This window comes from Chiloscyllium plagiosum, unplaced genomic scaffold, assembly GCF_037043375.1.
Source record: "Chiloscyllium plagiosum isolate Xiang-an unplaced genomic scaffold, Cpla_swu_hap1 HiC_scaffold_12, whole genome shotgun sequence".
Classification (NCBI taxonomy): Eukaryota; Metazoa; Chordata; class Chondrichthyes; order Orectolobiformes; family Hemiscylliidae; genus Chiloscyllium; species Chiloscyllium plagiosum.
In genome coordinates this window covers 8,312,344-8,336,555 of record NW_028270150.1, presented here as the reverse complement: position 1 = coordinate 8,336,555, position 24,212 = coordinate 8,312,344, and the positions used below count along the sequence as shown (strand labels likewise).

General features: G+C 45.7%; 1 protein-coding gene across 4 annotated transcripts in view; it reads right to left on the bottom strand.

Moving 5' to 3' along the window:
• The window catches only part of robo1 (roundabout, axon guidance receptor, homolog 1 (Drosophila)), a 768,177-nt gene that overhangs the window by 422,251 nt on the left and 321,714 nt on the right, over nucleotides 1-24,212 (bottom strand). For 2 of the 4 annotated variants that reach the window (XM_087992440.1, XM_087992441.1), the window contains exon 3: nucleotides 18,213-18,296. The exons of the other annotated variants lie outside the window; for them this stretch is intronic. In XM_087992440.1, coding sequence (XP_087848566.1) covers nucleotides 18,213-18,296 — 84 coding nt within the window. The remainder of the gene's footprint in view (nucleotides 1-18,212; nucleotides 18,297-24,212) is intronic. 4 annotated transcript variants of the gene reach the window in all.

Genomic DNA, 24,212 nt, shown 5'->3' with positions numbered 1-24,212 from the left:
ACACACACATATCACACACTCACATACACTCACTCACATACTCTCACACACCCACACTGACACACACACTCTCACACACACACACTCCCACACACACACACTCCCACAGACACTCACAGACACTCACAGACACACACACACACACTCACGCAGACACATACACTCACACACACACACTCACACAGACACACTCTCACACACACACTCACACAGACACACTCACACACAGACACACACACACACACACTCACAGGCACTCACAGACACACACTCACAGACACATACACTCACACAGACACATACTCACACACACTCCCACAGACACACACTCACACAGACACACACACACACTCTCACACAGACACACATTTAGACATGCACTTATACAGACACACACACACACAGACACACACTCACGCACACACACAGAGACACACTCACGCACACATACACACTCACGGACACACACACACTCACGGACACACACATGTGCACACACTCATGCGCACACTCACACTCACGCACACACAGACACACACATACATACACACTCACAGACACATAGACACACACACATACACAGTCATAGCCACACACACACTCACAGACACACTCACACCTCACACACAGACACACACAAGCACTCACTCTCTCTCACACACACGCACACAGCACACAGACAAATACATGCAGACATACATACACACACAGGTATGCACACACTCACAGACACACACAAACATACATACAGATGCGCACACACAGACACATATACACATATAATCACAGCACACAAACACACAGAGACATACACACACCAACTCACATGCACACTTACACCCACACCCACATGCACAGACACACCCACGCTCTCTTACACACACTCTCTCTCACACACACTCACATACACTCACACACATTCACTCACAAACATACTCACATTCACTGACACTCACACAGTCTCACACTCACACAGTCTCACACTCACACAGACACACACTCACACAGATACACACTCACACATGCTCACACTCACACAAATACACAAACAACAAATACTCACACACACACACTCTCACAACTGACTCTCTCACACACACACAACAAATACACACACTCAGACTCACACACTCACACAGATAAATACACACACTCAGACTCACACACTCACTCATACACTCACTCATACACTCACACAAACACAAACACACACATACTCACACTCACACACAGTCATGTCGATCCATTCAAGCAGTAAATACTTCATTACTCCCTCCCACCCTTCCTCCTCTCTCCCTTCGTCCTTGGCTGATCTGAAACACAGAAATGGGTCCAATTTGGAAAGAGACCATTCAGCCCATCTGCGTGTGATGACCCACTGTAAGAGCAGTTTGCCTCATGCCTCACCCTGCCTTCTCCCTCTACCCTGACAGTCTCCTTAAGTGACAGACCGTGGGGTAGAGCAGTGGGCTGGAGAGCAATGAGAGACTTGGGTGACATTCCTGATAGAGGGAAGTTCAGGTCACTCCTGGTTCCAGGGAGAGGGGTACTCCCTGCTGTAGACCGACTCCTCCAGGACAGGAACCATGCTGGGTAATGATCCCATAATGATTCCCGGTGGGACTGAGCATGTGTGCACAGGTTCTAGGTACACAGCCCAGCTAGATCAACCCTCTGCCCGAGTACCCATGGAAACAGGCTAGTCCGAAAAGCAGCACATTACAAAACAGACGAGAAACGATGGATGGTTTTCTAGCTGCCTGTCAGTATTCCCATTGGGTTATGGATTTTAGGGAAAATCCCAATGATACATGATTTGTGGAGATGATTCTCAGTGATTTATACTTGATAGTCACCAATTCTTGAGATGTATAGTTTATGGGGACAATGTCCAGTGATTTACAATTTGTAAGGATCACTCTAGTGATTAAAGGTTTACAGAGAGACTTCCTAGTAATGTAAGGGTAAATAGGGATGATTCCTGGTGATGTACAGTGTATGGAGACCATTCCTAGTGCTATCTCATTTATAGGGTCACAGTGCACTGTGGTTCATAGGGACAATTTACAAAGGACTCAGGTCTATAGGGTCTTTGCAGTGGGCTATGGTTTATAGGGACTATTCCCCAGTGGACTATGGTTTATGGGGAATATTCCCCAGTGGACTATGGTTTATAGGGAGAGCGCAGCAGGTCAGGCAGCATCCAGGGAACAGGAGAATCGACGTTTCGGGCATAAGCCCTTCTTCAGGGCTTATGCCCGAAACGTCGATTCTCCTGTTCCCTGGATGCTGCCTGGCCTGCTGCGCTTTTCCAGCAGCACATTTTCAGCTCTGATCTCCAGCATCTGTAGACCTCACTTTCTCCTCTATGGTTTATAGGGACTATTCCCCGGTGGGCTGTGCTTTTATAGGGACTATTTCCCAGCAGGCTATGGTTTATAGGGAATATTCCCTGGTGGGCTATAGTTTATAGGGACTATACCCCAGTGGACTATGTTTTTTCAGGACTATTCCCCAGTGGACTATGGTTTATAGGGACTATTCCCTGGTGGGCTGTGCTTTATAGGGACTGTTCCCCAGTGGACTATGGTTTATAGGGACTATTCCCCAGTGGGCTATGGTTCATACGTAAAAACAATGACTGCAGATGCTGGAAACCAGATTCTGGATTAGTGGTGCTGGAAGAGCACAGCAGGTCAGGCAGCATCCGAGGAGCAGTTAAATTGACGTTTCGGGCAAAAGTCCTTCATCAGGAATATAGCTGTATTCCTGATGAAGGACATTTGACCGAAACATCGATTTTACTGCTCCTCGGGTACTGCCTGAACTGCTGTGCTCTTCCAGCACCACTAATCCAGAATCTGGTTCATAGGAACTATTCCCCAGTGGATTATGGTTTATAGAGATTACTCCCCAGTGGACTATGGTTTATGGGGACTGTTTCCCAGTGGACTATGGTTTATAGGGACTATTCCCCAGTGGGCTATGGTTTATCGGGACAATTCCCCAGTGGACTATGGCTTATGGGGAGTATTTCCCAGTGGACTCTGGTTTAAAGGGACTATTCCCCAGTGGGCTATGGTTTATGAAGACTACTCCCCAGTGGACTATGGTTTATGGGGACAATTTCCCGGTGGACTATGGTTTATGGGGACTATTTCCCAGTGGGCTATGGTTTAGAGGGACTATTCCCCAGAGGACTATGGTTTATAGGGACTATTCCCCAGTGGGCTATGGTTGATAGGGACTATTCCCCAGTGGGCTATGGTTTGTAGGGACTATTCCCCAGTGGATTATGGTTTATAGGGACAATTCCCCAGTGGACTACGTTTTATCGGGACTATTCTTCAGTGGACTATGGTTTATAGGGACTATTCCCCAGCAGACTATGATTTATAGGAACTATTCCCCAGTGGACTATGTTTTATCTGGACTATTCCCCAGTGGGCTATGGTTTATAGGGACTATTCCCCAGTGGACTATGGTTTATGGGGACTATTTCCCAGTGGACTCTGGTTTAAAGGGACTAGTCCCCAGTTGACTATGGTTTATGAAGACTACTCCCCAGTGGACTATGGTTTATGGGGACTATTTCCCAGTGGACTATGGTTTATGGGGACTATTTCCCAGTGGGCTATAGTTTATAGGAACTATTCCCCAGTGGGCTATGGTTTATAGAGACTATTCCCCAGTGGGCTATGGTTTATAGGGACTATTCCCCAGAGGACTACGTTTTATCGGGACTATTCCTCAGTGGACTATGGGTTATAGGGACTATTCCTCAGTGGACTATGGTTTATAGGGACTATTCCCCAGTAGACTATGATTTATAGGGACTATTCCCCAGTGGGCTATGGTTTATAGGGACTATTCCCCAGTGAGCTGTGGTTGATAGGGACTATTCCCCAGTGAGCTATGGTTTATAGCGACTATTCCCCAGTGGGCTATGGTTTATCGGGACAATTCCCCAGTGGACTATGGCTAATGGGGACTATTTCCCAGTGGACTGTGGTTTATAGGGACTATTCCCCAGTGGGCTATGGTTTGTAGGGACTATTCCCCAGTGGACTATGGTTTATGGGGTCTATTCCCCAGTGGACTACGTTTTATCGGGACTATTCCTCAGTGGACTATGGTTTATAGGGACTATTCCCCAGTAGACTATGATTTATAGGGACTATTCCCCAGTGGGCTATGGTTTATAGGGACTATTCCCCAGTGAGCTGTGGTTGATAGGGACTATTCCCCAGTGAGCTATGGTTTATAGCGACTATTCCCCAGTGGGCTATGGTTTATCGGGACAATTCCCCAGTGGACTATGGCTAATGGGGACTATTTCCCAGTGGACTGTGGTTTATAGGGACTATTCCCCAGTGGGCTATGGTTTGTAGGGACTATTCCCCAGTGGACTATGGTTTATGGGGACTATTCCCCAGTGGACTACGTTTTATCGGGACTATTCCCCAGTGGGCTATGGTTGATAGGGACTATTCCCCAGTGGGCTATGGTTTGTAGGGACTATTCCCCAGTGGATTATGGTTTATAGGGACAATTCCCCAGTGGACTACGTTTTATCGGGACTATTCTTCAGTGGACTATGGTTTATAGGGACTATTCCCCAGCAGACTATGATTTATAGGAACTATTCCCCAGTGGACTATGTTTTATCTGGACTATTCCCCAGTGGGCTATGGTTTATAGGGACTATTCCCCAGTGGACTATGGTTTATGGGGACTATTTCCCAGTGGACTCTGGTTTAAAGGGACTGGTCCCCAGTTGACTATGGTTTATGAAGACTACTCCCCAGTGGACTATGGTTTATGGGGACTATTTCCCAGTGGACTATGGTTTATGGGGACTATTTCCCAGTGGGCTATAGTTTATAGGAACTATTCCCCAGTGGGCTATGGTTTATAGAGACTATTCCCCAGTGGGCTATGGTTTATAGGGACTATTCCCCAGAGGACTACGTTTTATCGGGACTATTCCTCAGTGGACTATGGGTTATAGGGACTATTCCTCAGTGGACTATGGTTTATAGGGACTATTCCCCAGTAGACTATGATTTATAGGGACTATTCCCCAGTGGGCTATGGTTTATAGGGACTATTCCCCAGTGAGCTGTGGTTGATAGGGACTATTCCCCAGTGAGCTATGGTTTATAGCGACTATTCCCCAGTGGGCTATGGTTTATCGGGACAATTCCCCAGTGGACTATGGCTAATGGGGACTATTTCCCAGTGGACTGTGGTTTATAGGGACTATTCCCCAGTGGGCTATGGTTTGTAGGGACTATTCCCCAGTGGACTATGGTTTATGGGGTCTATTCCCCAGTGGACTACGTTTTATCGGGACTATTCCTCAGTGGACTATGGTTTATAGGGACTATTCCCCAGTAGACTATGATTTATAGGGACTATTCCCCAGTGGGCTATGGTTTATAGGGACTATTCCCCAGTGAGCTGTGGTTGATAGGGACTATTCCCCAGTGAGCTATGGTTTATAGCGACTATTCCCCAGTGGGCTATGGTTTATCGGGACAATTCCCCAGTGGACTATGGCTAATGGGGACTATTTCCCAGTGGACTGTGGTTTATAGGGACTATTCCCCAGTGGGCTATGGTTTGTAGGGACTATTCCCCAGTGGACTATGGTTTATGGGGACTATTCCCCAGTGGACTACGTTTTATCGGGACTATTCCTCAGTGGACTATGGTTTATAGGGACTATTCCCCAGTAGACTATGATTTATAGGGACTATTCCCCAGTGGGCTATGGTTTGTAGGGACTATTCCCCAGTGGACTATGGTTTATGGGGACTATTCCCCAGTGGACTACGTTTTATCGGGACTATTCCTCAGTGGACTATGGTTTATAGGGACTATTCCCCAGTAGACTATGATTTATAGGGACTATTCCCCAGTGCACTATGTTTTATCGGGACTATTCCCAAGTGGGCTATAGTTTATAGGCTCTATTCCCCAATGGACTATGGTTTATGGGGACTATTCCTCAGTGGGCTATGGTTTATTGGGACAATTCCCCAGTGGACTATGGCTTATGGGGACTATTTGCCAGTGGACTGTGGTTTATAGGGACTATTCCCCAGTGGACTATGGTTTATGGGGACTATTTCCCAGCGGACTATGGTTTATGGGGATTATTTCCCAGTGGACTATGGTTTATAGGGACTATTTCCCAGTGGGCTATAGTTTATAGAGTCTATTCCCCAGTGGGCTATGGTTTATGAAGACTACTCCCCAGTGGACTATGGTTTATGGGGACTATTTCCCAGTGGACTATCGTTTATGGGGACTATTTCCCAGTGGGCTATAGTTTATAGGGACTATTCCTCAGAGGACTATGGTTTATAGGGACTACTCCCCAGTGGACTATGGTTTATAGGGACTACTCCCCAGTGGGCTATGGTTTATAGTGACTATTCCCCAGTGGGCTATGGTTTATAGAGACTATTCCCCAGTGAGCTGTGGTTGATAGGGACTATTCCCCAGTGAGCTATGGTTTATAGCGACTATTCCCCAGTGGGCTATGGTTTATCGGGACAATTCCCCAGTGGGCTATGGTTTATCGGGACAATTCCCCAGTGGACTATGGCTTATGGGGACTATTTCCTAGTGGACTGTGGTTTATAGGGACTATTCCTCAGTGGGCTATGGTTTATAGCGACTATTCCCCAGTGGGCTATGGTTTATCGGGACAATTCCCCAATGGACTATGGCTTATGGGGACTATTTCCCAGTGGACTGTGGTTTATAGGGACTATTCCCCAGTGGGCTATGGTTTGTAGGGACTATTCCCCAGTGGGCTATGGTTTGTAGGGACTATTCCCCAGTGGACTATGGTTTATGGGGACTATTCCCCAGTGGACTATGGTTTGTAGGGACTATTCCCCAGTGGACTATGTTTTATAGGGACTATTCCCCAGTGGACTACCTTTTATCGGGACTATTCCTCAGTGGACTATGGTTTATAGGGACTATTCCCAGTGGACTATGGTTTATAGGGACTATTCCCCAGTGGGCTACGTTTTATCGGGACTATTCCTCAGTGGACTATGGTTTATAGGGACTATTCCCCAGTGGACTATGGTTTATAGGGAATATTCCTCAGTGGACTATGGTTTATAGGGACTATTCCCCAATAGACTCTGATTTATAGGGACTATTCCCCAGTGGACTATGTTTTATCGGGACTATTCCCCAGTGGGCTATGGTTTATGAAGACTACTCCCCAGTGGACTATGGTTTATGGGGACTATTTCCCGGTGGACTATGGTTTATGGGGACTATTTCCCAGTGGGCTATAGTTTATAGGAACTATTCCCCAGTGGATTATGGTTTATAGAGATTACTCCCCAGTGGACTATGGTTTATGGGGACTATTTCCCAGTGGGCTATGGTTTATAGGGACTATTCCCCAGTGGGCTATGGTTTATCGGGACAATTCCCCAGTGGACTATGGCTTATGAGGACTATTTCCCAGTGGACTCTGGTTTAAAGGGACTATTCCCCAGTGGGCTATGGTTTATGAAGACTACTCCCCAGTGGACTATGGTTTATGGGGACTATTTCCCGGTGGACTATGGTTTATGGGGACTATTTCCCAGTGGGCTATGGTTTATAGCGACTATTCCCCAGTGGGCTATGGTTTATCGGGACAATTCCCCAGTTGTCTATGGCTTATGGGGACTATTTCCCAGTGGACTGTGGTTTATAGGGACTATTCCCCAGTGGGCTGTGGTTTATAGCGACTATTCCCCAGTGGGCTATGGTTTATCGGGACAATTCCCCAGTGGACTATGGCTTATGGGGACTATTTCCCAGTGGACTGTGGTTTATAGGGACTATTCCCCAGTGGGCTATGGTTTGTAGGGACTATTCCCCAGTGGGCTATGGTTTGTAGGGAGTATTCCCCAGTGGACTATGGTTTATGGGGACTATTCCCCAGTGGACTATGGTTTGTAGGGACTATTCCCCAGTGGACTATGTTTTATAGGGACTATTCCCCAGTGGACTACGTTTTATCGGGACTATTCCTCAGTGGACTATGGTTTATAGGGACTATTCCCCAGTGGACTATGGTTTATGGGGACTATTCCCCAGTGGACTACGTTTTATCGGGACTATTCCCCAGTGGACTATGTTTTATCGGGACTATTTCCCAGTGGACTATGTTTTATCGGGACTATTCCCCAGTGGGCTATGATTTATGGGGACTATTTCCCAGTGGACTATGGTTTATAGGGACTATTCCCCAGTGGGCTACGGTTTATCGGGACAATTCCCCAGTGGACTATGGCTTATGGGGACTATTTCCCAATGGACTGTGGTTTATAGGGACTATTCCCCAGTGGACAATGGTTTATGGGGACTATTTCCCAGCGGACTATGGTTTATGGGGATTATTTCCCAGTGGGCTATAGGTTATAGAGTCTATTCCCCAGTGGGCTATGGTTTATGAAGACTACTCCCCAGTGGGATATGGTTTATAGAGACTATTCCCCAGTGGGCTATGGTTTATAGGGACTATTCCCCAGAGGACTGTGGTTTATAGGGACTATTCCCCAGTGGGCTATGGTTTATTGGGACAATTCCCCAGTGGTCTATGGCTTATGGGGACTATTTCCCAGTGGACTCTGGTTTATACAGACTATTCCCCAGTGGGCTATGGTTTATAGGGACTATTCCCCAGTGCGCTATGGCTTATGAAGACTACTCCCCAGTGGACTATGGTTTATGGGGACTATTTCCCAGTGGACTATGTTTTATCGGGACTATTCCCCAGTGGACTATGTTTTATCGGGACTATTCCCCAGTGGGCTATGGCTTATGAAGACTACTCCCCAGTGGACTATGGTTTATGGGGACTATTCCTCAGTGGACTATGGTTTATGGGGACTATTTCCCAGTGGGCTATGGTTTATAGGAACTATTCCCCAGTGGATTATGGTTTATAAAGATTACTCCCCAGTGGACTATGGTTTATGGGGACTATTTCCAAGTGGACTCTGGTTTATAGGGACTATTCCCCAGTGGGCTATGGTTTATGAAGACTACTCCCCAGCGGCCTATGGTTTATGGGGACTATTTCCCGGTGTACTATGGTTTATGGAGACTATTTCCCAGTGGGCTATAGTTTATAAGAACTATTCCCCAGTGGGCTATGGTTTATAGAGACTATTCCCCAGTGGGCTATGGTTTAGAGGGACTATTCCCCAGAGGACTATGGTTTATAGCGACTATTCCCCAGTGAGCTATGGTTGATGGGGACTATTCTCCAGTGGGCTATGGTTTGTAGGGACTATTCTTCAGTGGACTATGGTTTATAGGGACTATTCCCCAGTGGACTACGTTTTATCGGGACTATTCCTCAGTGGACTATGGTTTATAGGGACTATTCCCCAGTGGACTATGTTTTATCGGGACTATTCCCCAGTGGACCAAGTTTTATCGGGACTATTCCCTAGTGGGCTATGGTTTATAGGGACTATTCCCCAGTGGACTATGGTTTATGGGGACTATTTCCCAGTGGACTATGGTTTATAGGGACTATTCCCCAGTGGGCTATGGTTTATAGAGACTATTCCCCAGTGGACTATGATTTATCAGGATTATTCCTCAGTGGACTATGGTTTATAGGGATTATTCCCCAGTGGACTATGGTTTATGGGGACTATTTCCCAGCGGACTATGGTTTATGGGGATTATTTCCCAGTGGGCTATAGGTTATAGAGTCTATTCCCCAGTGGGCTATGGTTTATGAAGACTACTCCCCAGTGGGATATGGTTTATAGAGACTATTCCCCAGTGGGCTATGGTTTATAGGGACTATTCCCCAGAGGACTGTGGTTTATAGGGACTATTCCCCAGTGGGCTATGGTTTATTGGGACAATTCCCCAGTGGACTATGGCTTATGGGGACTATTTCCCAGTGGACTCTGGTTTATAGAGACTATTCCCCAGTGGGCTATGGTTTATAGGGACTATTCCCCAGTGGGCTATGGCTTATGAAGACTACTCCCCAGTGGACTATGGTTTATGGGGACTATTTCCCAGTGGACTATGTTTTATCGGGACTATTCCCCAGTGGACTATGTTTTATCGGGACTATTCCCCAGTGGGCTATGGCTTATGAAGACTACTCCCCAGTGGACTATGGTTTATGGGGACTATTTCCCGGTGGACTATGGTTTATGGGGACTATTTCCCAGTGGGCTATGGTTTATAGGAACTATTCCCCAGTGGATTATGGTTTATAGAGATTACTCCCCAGTGGACTATGGTTTATGGGGACTATTACCCAGTGGACTATGGTTTATAGGGACTATTCCCCAGTGGGCTATGGTTTATCGGGACAATTCCCCAGTGGACTATGGCTTATGGGGACTATTTCCAAGTGGACTCTGGTTTATAGGGACTATTCCCCAGTGGGCTATGGTTTATGAAGACTACTCCCCAGCGGCCTATGCTTTATGGGGACTATTTCCCGGTGTACTATGGTTTATGGAGACTATTTCCCAGTGGGCTATAGTTTATAAGAACTATTCCCCAGTGGGCTATGGTTTATAGAGACTATTCCCCAGTGGGCTATGGTTTAGAGGGACTATTCCCCAGAGGACTATGGTTTATAGGGACTATTCCTCAGTGGACTATGGTTTATAGGGACTATTCCCCAGTGGACTATGTTTTATCGGGACTATTCCCCAGTGGACTATGTTTTATCGGGACTATTCCCTAGTGGGCTATGGTTTATAGGGACTATTCCTCAGTGGACTATGGTTTATGGGGACTATTTCCCAGTGGACTATGGTTTATAGGGACTATTCCCCAGTGGGCTATGTTTTATCGGGACAATTCCCCAGTGGACTATGGCTTATGGGGACTATTTCCCAGTGGACTCTGGTTTATAGGGATTATTCCCCAGTGGACTATGGTTTATGGGGACTATTTCCCAGCAGACTATGGTTTATGGGGATTATTTCCCAGTGGACTATGGTTTATAGGGACTATTTCCCAGTGGGCTATAGTTTATAGAGTCTATTCCCCAGTGGGCTATGGTTTATAGAGACTACTCCCCAGTGGACTATGGTTTATGGGGACTATTTCCCGGTGGACTATGGTTTATAGGGACTATTTCCCAGTGGACTATGGTTTATAGGGACTATTCCCCAGTGGGCTATGGTTTATAGAGACTATTCCCCAGTGGACTATGATTTATCAGGATTATTCCTCAGTGGACTATGGTTTATAGGGATTATTCCCCAGTGGACTATGGTTTATGGGGACTATTTCCCAGCGGACTATGGTTTATGGGGATTATTTCCCAGTGGGCTATAGTTTATAGAGTCTATTCCCCAGTGGGCTATGGTTTATGAAGACTACTCCCCAGTGGGATATGGTTTATAGAGACTATTCCCCAGTGGGCTATGGTTTATAGGGACTATTCCCCAGAGGACTGTGGTTTATAGGGACTATTCCCCAGTGGGCTATGGTTTATTGGGACAATTCCCCAGTGGACTATGGCTTATGGGGACTATTTCCCAGTGGACTCTGGTTTATAGAGACTATTCCCCAGTGGGCTATGGTTTATAGGGACTATTCCCCAGTGGGCTATGGCTTATGAAGACTACTCCCCAGTGGACTATGGTTTATGGGGACTATTTCCCAGTGGACTATGTTTTATCGGGACTATTCCCCAGTGGACTATGTTTTATCGGGACAATTCCCCAGTGGGCTATGGCTTATGAAGACTACTCCCCAGTGGACTATGGTTTATGGGGACTATTTCCCAGTGGACTATGGTTTATGGGGACTATTTCCCAGTGGGCTATGGTTTATAGGAACTATTCCCCAGTGGATTATGGTTTATAGAGATTACTCCCCAGTGGACTATGGTTTATGGGGACTATTTCCCAGTGGACTATGGTTTATAGGGACTATTCCCCAGTGGGCTATGTTTTATCGGGACAATTCCCCAGTGGACTATGGCTTATGGGGACTATTTCCCAGTGGACTCTGGTTTATAGGGATTATTCCCCAGTGGACTATGGTTTATGGGGACTATTTCCCAGCAGACTATGGTTTATGGGGATCATTTCCCAGTGGACTATGGTTTATAGGGACTATTTCCCAGTGGGCTATAGTTTATAGAGTCTATTCCCCAGTGGGCTATGGTTTATAGAGACTACTCCCCAGTGGACTATGGTTTATGGGGACTATTTCCCGGTGGACTATGGTTTATAGGGACTATTTCCCAGTGGACTATGGTTTATAGGGACTATTCCCCAGTGGGCTATGGTTTATAGAGACTATTCCCCAGTGGACTATGATTTATCAGGATTATTCCTCAGTGGACTATGGTTTATAGGGATTAATCCCCAGTGGACTATGGTTTATGGGGACTATTTCCCAGCGGACTATGGTTTATGGGGATTATTTCCCAGTGGGCTATAGTTTATAGAGTCTATTCCCCAGTGGGCTATGGTTTATGAAGACTACTCCCCAGTGGGATATGGTTTATAGAGACTATTCCCCAGTGGGCTATGGTTTATAGGGACTATTCCCCAGAGGACTGTGGTTTATAGGGACTATTCCCCAGTGGGCTATGGTTTATTGGGACAATTCCCCAGTGGACTATGGCTTATGGGGACTATTTCCCAGTGGACTCTGGTTTATAGAGACTATTCCCCAGTGGGCTATGGTTTATAGGGACTATTCCCCAGTGGGCTATGGCTTATGAAGACTACTCCCCAGTGGACTATGGTTTATGGGGACTATTTCCCAGTGGACTATGTTTTATCGGGACTATTCCCCAGTGGACTATGTTTTATCGGGACTATTCCCCAGTGGGCTATGGCTTATGAAGACTACTCCCCAGTGGACTATGGTTTATGGGGACTATTTCCCGGTGGACTATGGTTTATGGGGACTATTTCCCAGTGGGCTATGGTTTATAGGAACTATTCCCCAGTGGATTATGGTTTATAGAGATTACTCCCCAGTGGACTATGGTTTATGGGGACTATTTCCCAGTGGACTATGGTTTATAGGGACTATTCCCCAGTGGGCTATGGTTTATCGGGACAATTCCCCAGTGGACTATGGCTTCTGGGGACTATTTCCAAGTGGACTCTGGTTTATAGGGACTATTCCCCAGTGGGCTATGGTTTATGAAGACTACTCCCCAGCGGCCTATGCTTTATGGGGACTATTTCCCGGTGTACTATGGTTTATGGAGACTATTTCCCAGTGGGCTATAGTTTATAAGAACTATTCCCCAGTGGGCTATGGTTTATACAGACTATTCCCCAGTGGGCTATGGTTTAGAGGGACTATTCCCCAGAGGACTATGGTTTATAGGGACTATTCCTCAGTGGACTATGGTTTATAGGGACTATTCCCCAGTGGACTATGTTTTATCGGGACTATTCCCCAGTGGACTATGTTTTATCGGGACTATTCCCTAGTGGGCTATGGTTTATAGGGACTATTCCCCAGTGGACTATGGTTTATGGGGACTATTTCCCAGTGGACTATGGTTTATAGGGACTATTCCCCAGTGGGCTATGTTTTATCGGGACAATTCCCCAGTGGACTATGGCTTATGGGGACTATTTCCCAGTGGACTCTGGTTTATAGGGATTATTCCCCAGTGGACTATGGTTTATGGGGACTATTTCCCAGCAGACTATGGTTTATGGGGATTATTTCCCAGTGGACTATGGTTTATAGGGACTATTTCCCAGTGGGCTATAGTTTATAGAGTCTATTCCCCAGTGGGCTATGGTTTATAGAGACTACTCCCCAGTGGACTATGGTTTATGGGGACTATTTCCCGGTGGACTATGGTTTATAGGGACTATTTCCCAGTGGACTATGGTTTATAGGGACTATTCCCCAGTGGGCTATGGTTTATAGAGACTATTCCCCAGTGGACTATGATTTATCAGGATTATTCCTCAGTGGACTATGGTTTATAGGGATTATTCCCCAGTGGACTATGGTTTATGGGGACTATTTCCCAGCGGACTATGGTTTATGGGGATTATTTCCCAGTGGGCTATAGTTTATAGAGTCTATTCCCCAGTGGGCTATGGTTTATGAAGACTACTCCCCAGTGGGATATGGTTTATAGAGACTATTCCCCAGTGGGCTATGGTTTATAGGGACTATTCCCCAGAGGACTGTGGTTTATAGGGACTATTCCCCAGTGGGCTATGGCTTATGGGGACTATTTCCCTGTGGACTCTGGTTTATAGAGACTATTCCCCAGTGGGCTATGGTTTATAGGGACTATTCCCCAGTGGGCTATGGCTTATGAAGACTACTCCCCAGTGGACTATGGTTTATGGGGACTATTTCCCAGTGGACTATGTTTTATCGGGACTATTCCCCAGTGGACTATGTTTTATCGGGACTATTCCCCAGTGGGCTATGGCTTATGAAGACTACTCCCCAGTGGACTATGGTTTATGGGGACTATTTCCCGGTGGACTATGGTTTATGGGGACTATTTCCCAGTGGGCTATGGTTTATAGGAACTATTCCCCAGTGGATTATGGTTTATAGAGATTACTCCCCAGTGGACTATGGTTTATGGGGACTATTTCCCAGTGGACTATGGTTTATAGGGACTATTCCCCAGTGGGCTATGGTTTATCGGGACAATTCCCCAGTGGACTATGGCTTATGGGGACTATTTCCAAGTGGACTCTGGTTTATAGGGACTATTCCCCAGTGGGCTATGGTTTATGAAGACTACTCCCCAGCGGCCTATGGTTTATGGGGACTATTTCCCGGTGTACTATGGTTTATGGAGACTATTTCCCAGTGGGCTATAGTTTATAAGAACTATTCCCCAGTGGGCTATGGTTTATAGAGACTATTCCCCAGTGGGCTATGGTTTAGAGGGACTATTCCCCAGAGGACTATGGTTTATAGGGACTATTCCCCAGTGAGCTATGGTTGATGGGGACTATTCCCCAGTGGGCTATTTTGTAGGGACTATTCTTCAGTGGACTATGGTTTATAGGGACTATTCCCCAGTGGACTACGTTTTATAGGGACTATTCCTCAGTGGACTATGGTTTATAGGGACTATTCCCCAGTGGACTATGTTTTATCGGGACTATTCCCCAGTGGACTATGTTTTATCGGGACTATTTCCCAGTGGACTATGGTTTATAGGGACTATTCCCCAGTGGGCTATGTTTTATCGGGACTATTCCCTAGTGGGCTATGGTTTATAGGGACTATTCCCCAGTGGACTATGGTTTATGGGGACTATTTCCCAGTGGACTATGGTTTATAGGGACTATTCCCCAGTGGGCTATGTTTTATCGGGACAATTCCCCAGTGGACTATGGCTTATGGGGACTATTTCCCAGTGGACTCTGGTTTATAGGGATTATTCCCCAGTGGACTATGGTTTATGGGGACTATTTCCCAGCAGACTATGGTTTATGGGGATTATTTCCCAGTGGACTATGGTTTATAGGGACTATTTCCCAGTGGGCTATAGTTTATAGAGTCTATTCCCCAGTGGGCTATGGTTTATAGAGACTACTCCCCAGTGGACTATGGTTTATGGGGACTATTTCCCGGTGGACTATGGTTTATAGGGACTATTTCCCAGTGGACTATGGTTTATAGGGACTATTCCCCAGTGGGCTATGGTTTATAGAGACTATTCCCCAGTGGACTATGATTTATCAGGATTATTCCTCAGTGGACTATGGTTTATAGGGATTATTCCCCAGTGGACTATGGTTTATGGGGACTATTTCCCAGCGGACTATGGTTTATGGGGATTATTTCCCAGTGGGCTATAGTTTATAGAGTCTATTCCCCAGTGGGCTATGGTTTATGAAGACTACTCCCCAGTGGGATATGGTTTATAGAGACTATTCCCCAGTGGGCTATGGTTTATAGGGACTATTCCCCAGAGGACTGTGGTTTATAGGGACTATTCCCCAGTGGGCTATGGTTTATTGGGACAATTCCCCAGTGGACTATGGCTTATGGGGACTATTTCCCAGTGGACTCTGGTTTATAGAGACTATTCCCCAGTGGGCTATGGTTTATAGGGACTATTCCCCAGTGGGCTATGGCTTATGAAGACTACTCCCCAGTGGACTATGGTTTATGGGGACTATTTCCCAGTGGACTATGTTTTATCGGGACTATTCCCCAGTGGACTATGTTTTATCGGGACAATTCCCCAGTGGGCTATGGCTTATGAAGACTACTCCCCAGTGGACTATGGTTTATGGGGACTATTTCCCGGTGGACTATGGTTTATGGGGACTATTTCCCAGTGGGCTATGGTTTATAGGAACTATTCCCCAGTGGATTATGGTTTATAGAGATTACTCCCCAGTGGACTATGGTTTATGGGGACTATTTCCCAGTGGACTATGGTTTATAGGGACTATTCCCCAGTGGGCTATGGTTTATCGGGACAATTCCCCAGTGGACTATGGCTTATGGGGACTATTTCCAAGTGGACTCTGGTTTATAGGGACTATTCCCCAGTGGGCTATGGTTTATGAAGACTACTCCCCAGCGGCCTATGGTTTATGGGGACTATTTCCCGGTGTACTATGGTTTATGGAGACTATTTCCCAGTGGGCTATAGTTTATAAGAACTATTCCCCAGTGGGCTATGGTTTATAGAGACTATTCCCCAGTGGGCTATGGTTTAGAGGGACTATTCCCCAGAGGACTATGGTTTATAGGGACTATTCCCCAGTGAGCTCTGGTTGATGGGGACTATTCCCCAGTGGGCTATGGTTTGTAGGGACTATTCTTCAGTGGACTATGGTTTATAGGGACTATTCCCCAGTGGACTACGTTTTATAGGGACTATTCCTCAGTGGACTATGGTTTATAGGGACTATTCCCCAGTGGACTATGTTTTATCGGGACTATTCCCCAGTGGACTATGTTTTATCGGGACTATTTCCTAGTGGGCTATGGTTTATAGGGACTATTCCCCAGTGGACTATGGTTTATGGGGACTATTTCCCAGTGGACTATGGTTTATAGGGACTATTACCCAGTGGGCTATGTTATATCGGGACAATTCCCCAGTGGACTATGGCTTATGGGGACTATTTCCCAGTGGACTCTGGTTTATAGGGATTATTCCCCAGTGGACTATGGTTTATGGGGACTATTTCCCAGCAGACTATGGTTTATGGGGATTATTTCCCAGTGGACTATGGTTTATAGGGACTATTTCCCAGTGGGCTATAGTTTATAGAGTCTATTCCCCAGTGGGCTATGGTTTATAGAGACTACTCCCCAGTGGACTATGGTTTATGGGGACTATTTCCCGGTGGGCTATGGTTTATAGGGACTATTTCCCAGTGGACTATGGTTTATAGGGACTATTCCCCAGTGGGCTATGGTTTATAGAGACTATTCCCCAGTGGACTATGATTTATCAGGATTATTCCTAAGTGGACTATGGTTTATAGGGAATTTCCCCTGTGGACTATGGGTTAGAGGGATTATTTCCCTGTGGACTACGGTTTCCCTTTCTCTGTGAGCACAGCGGCTGTCCCTTTAATGAATCAATGGGTCTCACCGATACACTGGAAGTGTAAGAGAGTGCTTTGATTTGGAAGGCTTTCTGACCAAAGACAAGATAATTTGAGAAGGTAAACCATGTCTTCCCAGTGCTTAATCGTTCGGGAGATGAGAAGCTCCTTTTCCCACTTTGGTTATTCAGACAAACACTGAGACTTTTTATCAACTTCTATCAATCTTCAATAAGAATGTCAGGTCCATTAGCTCCTTGTAATCACATCACACCAGCTAACAACTCAGATAAATGGGCACAGACAATAACCAGTTGACATTTGGACTTGCAATTTGAACAGAATTGATCAGAAACAGCGGCTCCGATACACACGTTTCCGAGTGAGGAGGACTGGGTCACTGATATCAATGTGAATGAGGGCATGGAGCACGAGGTAACTGAGGAAGAGGAGGGGATGGAAGAGTATTGATGATGATCAGGAGATGGGGGAAGAGAAGGAAGGGGAGGGCATTTTGACAATGAGGAAGGAGGGAGAGGATGAGTGTGGTAGGGTGTTGGAGGAGGAAGGGAATATAAGGAAGAGGAACGGGAAGGGTATTCTCAGGTAAGATGACCAGTGGTGAGAGAGACAGAGAGCAAGTTCTACCTGTGTAACCAAATGACGTGTCATCGCTGTCCGAGCTGGGAGCTGAGGGTCTACTTTCATTGGCTCTCTCCTGGCTTACCGGCTCTGTCGGGAGAAATATCAAATATCTACTGATGGCTTCACGATGGCAGAGACATGAGGAATTTTGAAGAGAGATTGCTCAGACACACACACAGACCCAGGAACAAGACAGAGACACACAGTGACCATGACCCTGATAATCCCTTCACTGTTCAGCCCTGCCCAAGTCAAACCCTGTCACCTCCCATGGCCATTCCTACCACCAACCCCAGCTTCTCTATCTGTCCTCTCCTCTTTCTCTTTCTTCCCCAGGATGGAAGTTTCTTTCTCTCTCTCTCTCTATCTCTCTCTCTCTCTCCCTCTATCCCTTTGGCATGATCCCACAACTAGAAACATGCAGCCCATGAAAAGAGGTAGCAAGGTCAATGAGGTTACTGTTCATTGTGAATCATGGTTGTAACCTTCAGGCATTCTCCAATTCCTGATAATCACAAACTCTGCAAAGGTGCTACAACCTCCTGATGACCATGGAGCTGGAGCATGGATGACAAGAGGGTGGGGGTGTGGGTTGACAGGGTGGGGAGAGAGAGTGCTGGACGGAACTATGCACCTAGTCTATCATTGAAGAGAAAAGCAGCACATCTCCGCCCAACAATCTCCTGCTTCAGTGACAGAAGGAGGGGCCAGGCTCCTCACAAGGAGGCAATCATCAGACCAGAGCCTGCAAGTGTTTCAGTGGGGTGCCTTCCCCACCATAACAACTAATACAAGACCAGAACAGAAATCTCTCCAGTCCAACACTGCATTTAGGAAAGATGCTGGAGTAGGTTTTGTGATGACCTGTCCAACATTACAGTACGTCTCATTATACTGTGATTAAAGTGATGGACTCAAAGATAGAGAGAGGCAGAGAGAAGGGGAAAGAGAAAAGACAGAGAGAGAGAGAGAGACAAACAGAAAAGGATAGAAAGAGAAAGATAGAGATAGAGAGTGAGAGATAGAGAGAGGGAGTGAAAGTTAGAGCAACACAGACAGAGAAACAGAGAACATGATTCAGAGACAGACAAAGAGACAGAGAACAGGGGAGAGAGAGAGAGAGAGAGAGAGAGAAGGGGGGCAGAGAAGGACAGAGAGACACACAACAGAGTGATAGGCAGAGAGAGGGAATGAGAGTTAGAGAGAGACAGACAGAGAGCAAAAGAGACAGAGAACAAGAGGCAGCGAGAGACAGAGAGAGAGCAATGCAAAGACACAGAGGGACACAGAGTGACAGAATAGAGGCAGAGAGAAAAACAGAAAGAAAGACAGAGACAGTGACAGAGAGACAGAGAGGGGCAGAAGTACACAGACAGAAAGAGACACAGCGACACACAGAGACAAACATACAGAAATAGTGATTAGTGAATGAGGGACAGATACACACAGACAGAGTGAGAGAGAGAGAGAGAGATGGGGGGGTGAAAAGAGACTGAGTGTGAGACAGAGAGAGGGAGACATACAAAGTGACAGTGAGAAAGGGAGTCTGTTTTTATGCTGTCTGGTTGTGAATGAGTTAAAAACTCATCTAATGTGTAAGGCAGACAGAAAGCGAGAAAGGAATGAAAGGCTGTCAGAAAGAATGTGAGAAATACAGAGAGAACAGAATGAGCTGAGAAAGTGTGGGACACATCTAGAGGCAGAGAAAGGGACAGGGAGATGGAAATGAGTGAAGCAACATTTGCATGTCCCTCTTGATGAAGCCTGAATGGCAGTGAGATTGTACTTATTGCCTAAAGAATAAATCTTCGGCATTACACAACAGTGAAAAATTACTGCAAGATACATAAAATGTTGTACAATGAAGTTCATAAACAGCAAACGCTGAGCTGTCCCAAGATGTCGAAATAGTCCATGGACCTTTCTATATCTACTCGGTAAAACAAGACAGAGCTGCACCTCACTGGAGTCCAGGGGCAAATATCCAGTGAGTGTAAGTCGTCATTGCCTCCTGAGTAAGCTAAAACAGGTATACTATTCCATCCGGAGATATTCCAGAATCTCTGAGATTTGAAACACCAAAATTGTTGAAGAAATTAAAACAATCACTTTATTAAAAATATCACCTTGAAGATTTGTTGGTCTGATATAAAAAAGTCAGGGAAGGAACATACAAATTAGGATCAGAAGTGGGCCATTCAACAAGGTTATTACCCGATCATTATGTTGTACAGAACTGGAGTGTTGTGGAAAACTGCACATCGTTTGTCAAAATTGTTTGTGATTCACAAGAAGGGCCAAATGAAAGGGAAAGCAGCCTTGATCCTGTAGGAGTGATTGGATCATCTCAAAAAACATCAAGCAGGTTACTGAATGTACCCAACAAATCACACTTGTAAAACCCCCAATACAGTGCTCAGCATTAGGTGTGATTCTGCAATAGAACAGCATTTGCTAAACAATCACAATCAGTGAAGGACTGCACTGATACCCAATACAGGATTATCAAATAGTGTGGTGCTGGAAAAGCACAGCTGGTCAGGCAGCATCCGAGGAGCAGGACAACCGACGTTTCAAGCAAAACCTCTTCATCAGGAATAACAGCTTATGCTCCTTGGATGCTGCCTGACCTGCTGTGCTTTTCCAGCACCACGCTTTTTGACTGAAATCTCCAGCATCTGCAGTCCTCACTCTCTCCACAGGATTGTCAGTCAGGCTCACGGTGTGATACACCTGTATATACTGGAATCTACATACATTAAAATACGTGTTCATTGCAGGCTGAAAGAACACGTACACGCACTGTGCTGCCTTCAACTCAACAAAACAGCCTCTTACTAGTTAATTTCTCAGGGCAAGACTAACCAGAGTCAACATACCAAGTTTAAAATTTAAGCAAAGCTCAGTGGTTAAGTGTCAGTCATCATTAAAAAGTGCACACCCCATGGCAACTCCTCCACCAATCAGAGTACTCTTCCCAATCAATTAGCTCTGTCCTCTTATAGAGCATAAATAATGATTTCCCCTTACTTTGGCATTTCTTGCCTGTTGTCCTGATGAGTTCATGTTGAAAGTCTTTGGCAAAAATGTGTCGTTTACCAGCAAATCCCAAGATCAGAATTGGTTAGCTGACAGTCAAGAGTCCTCCAATCAGTTAATGAGCTACTTGTTCACTTTTTGATTGGATGTGGGGATACCATGATGACAGACATGTCAGATGGCCAATAATGGAAGGTTTCATGTGATGATACCTCCAGAAATATTTCTAAACATAGTTAGCAGCCCAAATCAGCTAGTGTTTAAGGATTAATCATAGAACATAAAAAATAGGAACAATAGTAGGCCATTTGGCCCCTCAAGTCTGCTCTGCCATTTATTAGATTTATGGCTAATTCAATATTTGTTAATTCCACTTTCCTGCTCTTTTCCCCCAACCCTTAACACCGTAAGAAATGGTAATGAGAATGGAGTGTTGGACCTCACTGTTTATTTTCACTCTACCAATAGGATACACCCTCTCAGACAAACATCACAACAACCTTCACCATCAACTAATCACCTGGTAAAGCAACTGGTTATAGAGTCATAGAGTCTTGCAGCACAGAAACAGACCCTTCGGTCCAACCAGTCCATACCAAGCATGTTCCCAAACTAAACTAGTCCCAACTGCCTATGTTTGGCCCATATCCCTCCAAACCTTTCCTATTTGTGAACTTATCAAATGTCTTTTAAATGTTGGAATTGTACCCGCATCCACCACTTCCTCTGGCATTTCATTCCACACACAATCCACCCCTGTGTAAACAAAGTTGACCCTCGGGTCCTTTTTAAATCTTTCTCCTCTCACCTTAAAAATGTGCCCCCTAGTTCTGAACTTCCCTACTTGAGGGAAAAGACCCTTGTCATTCACCTTAACAATGCCCCTCATGGCTTTAGAAACTTCAATAACGTCACTCTTCAACCTTCTACATTCCAGTGAAAGAAATCTTAGCTTTTCCAGTCCATTTTTATGTTTCAAACCCTCCATTTCCAGGAACATCCAGGTAAATCTTTTCTGAACCCTCTCCAGTTTAATAATGTCCTTCCTATAACTGGGTGACCAGAACTGGACACAGTGCTCCAGAAGAGGCCTCACCAATGGCCTGTACAGCCTCAACATGACGTCCCAACTCCTGTACTCAAAGGTCTGAGCAATGAAAGCAAGCGTGTTAAACGCCTTAACCACCCTGTCTACCTGTGATGCAAATTTCAAAGAATTATGTGTTTGAACCCCTAGGTCTCTCTGTTCGACAAATTACCCACGGCCCTTGTTAAGTGAACTGGAATTTCCATAGTGTCTTTCAGAAAGTCAATGCCCTTTTACAGACCATGTTATCATTTAGAAGTGTTACCACTGACATGCACACCAGACAAAGATGATCTTCAACAACTCAGGATCCAACCATTTCCCTTGACATCTACTACTATTGCCATTGCTGTAACCTCCATTATCAACCCTTCAGGAGTTACCATTAACCAGAAACAGAACTCTGCCAGCTGTGTAAACACTGTGGCTACAGGAGCAGCCTCTGCCATAATGTATGAGATTCTTGCCCCTAGCGTAGATGAGGACACAGACTGCAGGGAGGATGAGCAAACTCACAACAAGCGCTGTGGCCCGAAGCCCCATTCAAGGGCATGCCCAGAGAAATGAGAAATGCAGTCAGACGAAGGATGGCATTGATGTGGGAACAGAGACAGTTCTCTGTACTAAAGACACAGAGCCCTGAAGGTGGTGTTGCCTACCTGGTGCTAAGGTTCAGGACATTTTTTCTGGGCTGGAGAGGAACTTACATAGAAACAGAGAAGATAGGAGCAGGAGTAGGCCATTCGACCCCTTGAGCCTGCTCTGCCATTCAATATGATCATGGCTGATCATCGAGCTCAATACCCTAATCACACGCTCCCCATATTCTTTGATCCCTTTAGCCCCAAGAGCTATATCTACCTCCTTCTTGAAAACACAATGCTTTGGCCTCAATCACTTTCTGTCTCCACCTGTAACTTCCTTCCATCCTTGCTGAAATATCCTTTCCCTCCAACTTGGTGCCATCTGTAAATCTAGAGACCATGACTATGCTGCCCTCATCTGAATCATTGATAAAAATTTATAAAAATCTCTAAGGCCCTGCAAAACTCACTCATCACATCCTCCCTATCAGTAAAAGATCTATTTACCTATGTTCTCTGTTTTCTACCAGCCGGACAATCTTCCTTCCTTGCCAATATGTTAGTGCCCGACACCTTGAGCTCTAACTGGTGCACAATAGCTGTTTATGTGGCACCTTGCCAAGTGCTGCCAGCAAGTTTAAACACAGTACATCGCCAGGCTCCTCTTTACTCACAGTATGCCTTTCTCCTTCAAAGAACTCCAGTACACATAGAACATAGAACATAGAACAATACAGCACAGAACAGGCCCTTCGGCCCACGATGTTGTGCCGAACTTCTAACCTAGATTAAGTACCCATCCATGTACCTATCCAAATGCCGCTTAAAGGTCGCCAATGATTCCGACTCTACCACTCCCACAGGCAGCGCATTCCATGCCCCCACCACTCTCTGGGTAAAGAACCCACCCCTGACATCTCCCCTATACCTTCCACCCTTCACCTTAAATTTATGTCCCCTTGTAACACTCTGTTGTACCCGGGGAAAAAGTTTCTGACTGTCTACTCTATACACTCTATACACATGACTTCCCTTTTACAGAAACACAATGGTTTTCCCAGATTATTTCAGGTGTCTTGCTCTAACCTACATCCAGAACCTCATCCTGAGCTACAGATCTTCTCAAAACTCGCTAATTCAGGAGGGGACAGTGTAGAGGGAGCTTTACTCTGTATCTAACCTGTGATGTCCTTGTACTGGGAGTGTTTGGTGGGGACAGTGTAGAGGGAAGTTTACTCTGTACCTAACCTGTGATGTCTCTGTCCTGGGAGTGTTTGATGGGGACAGTGTAGA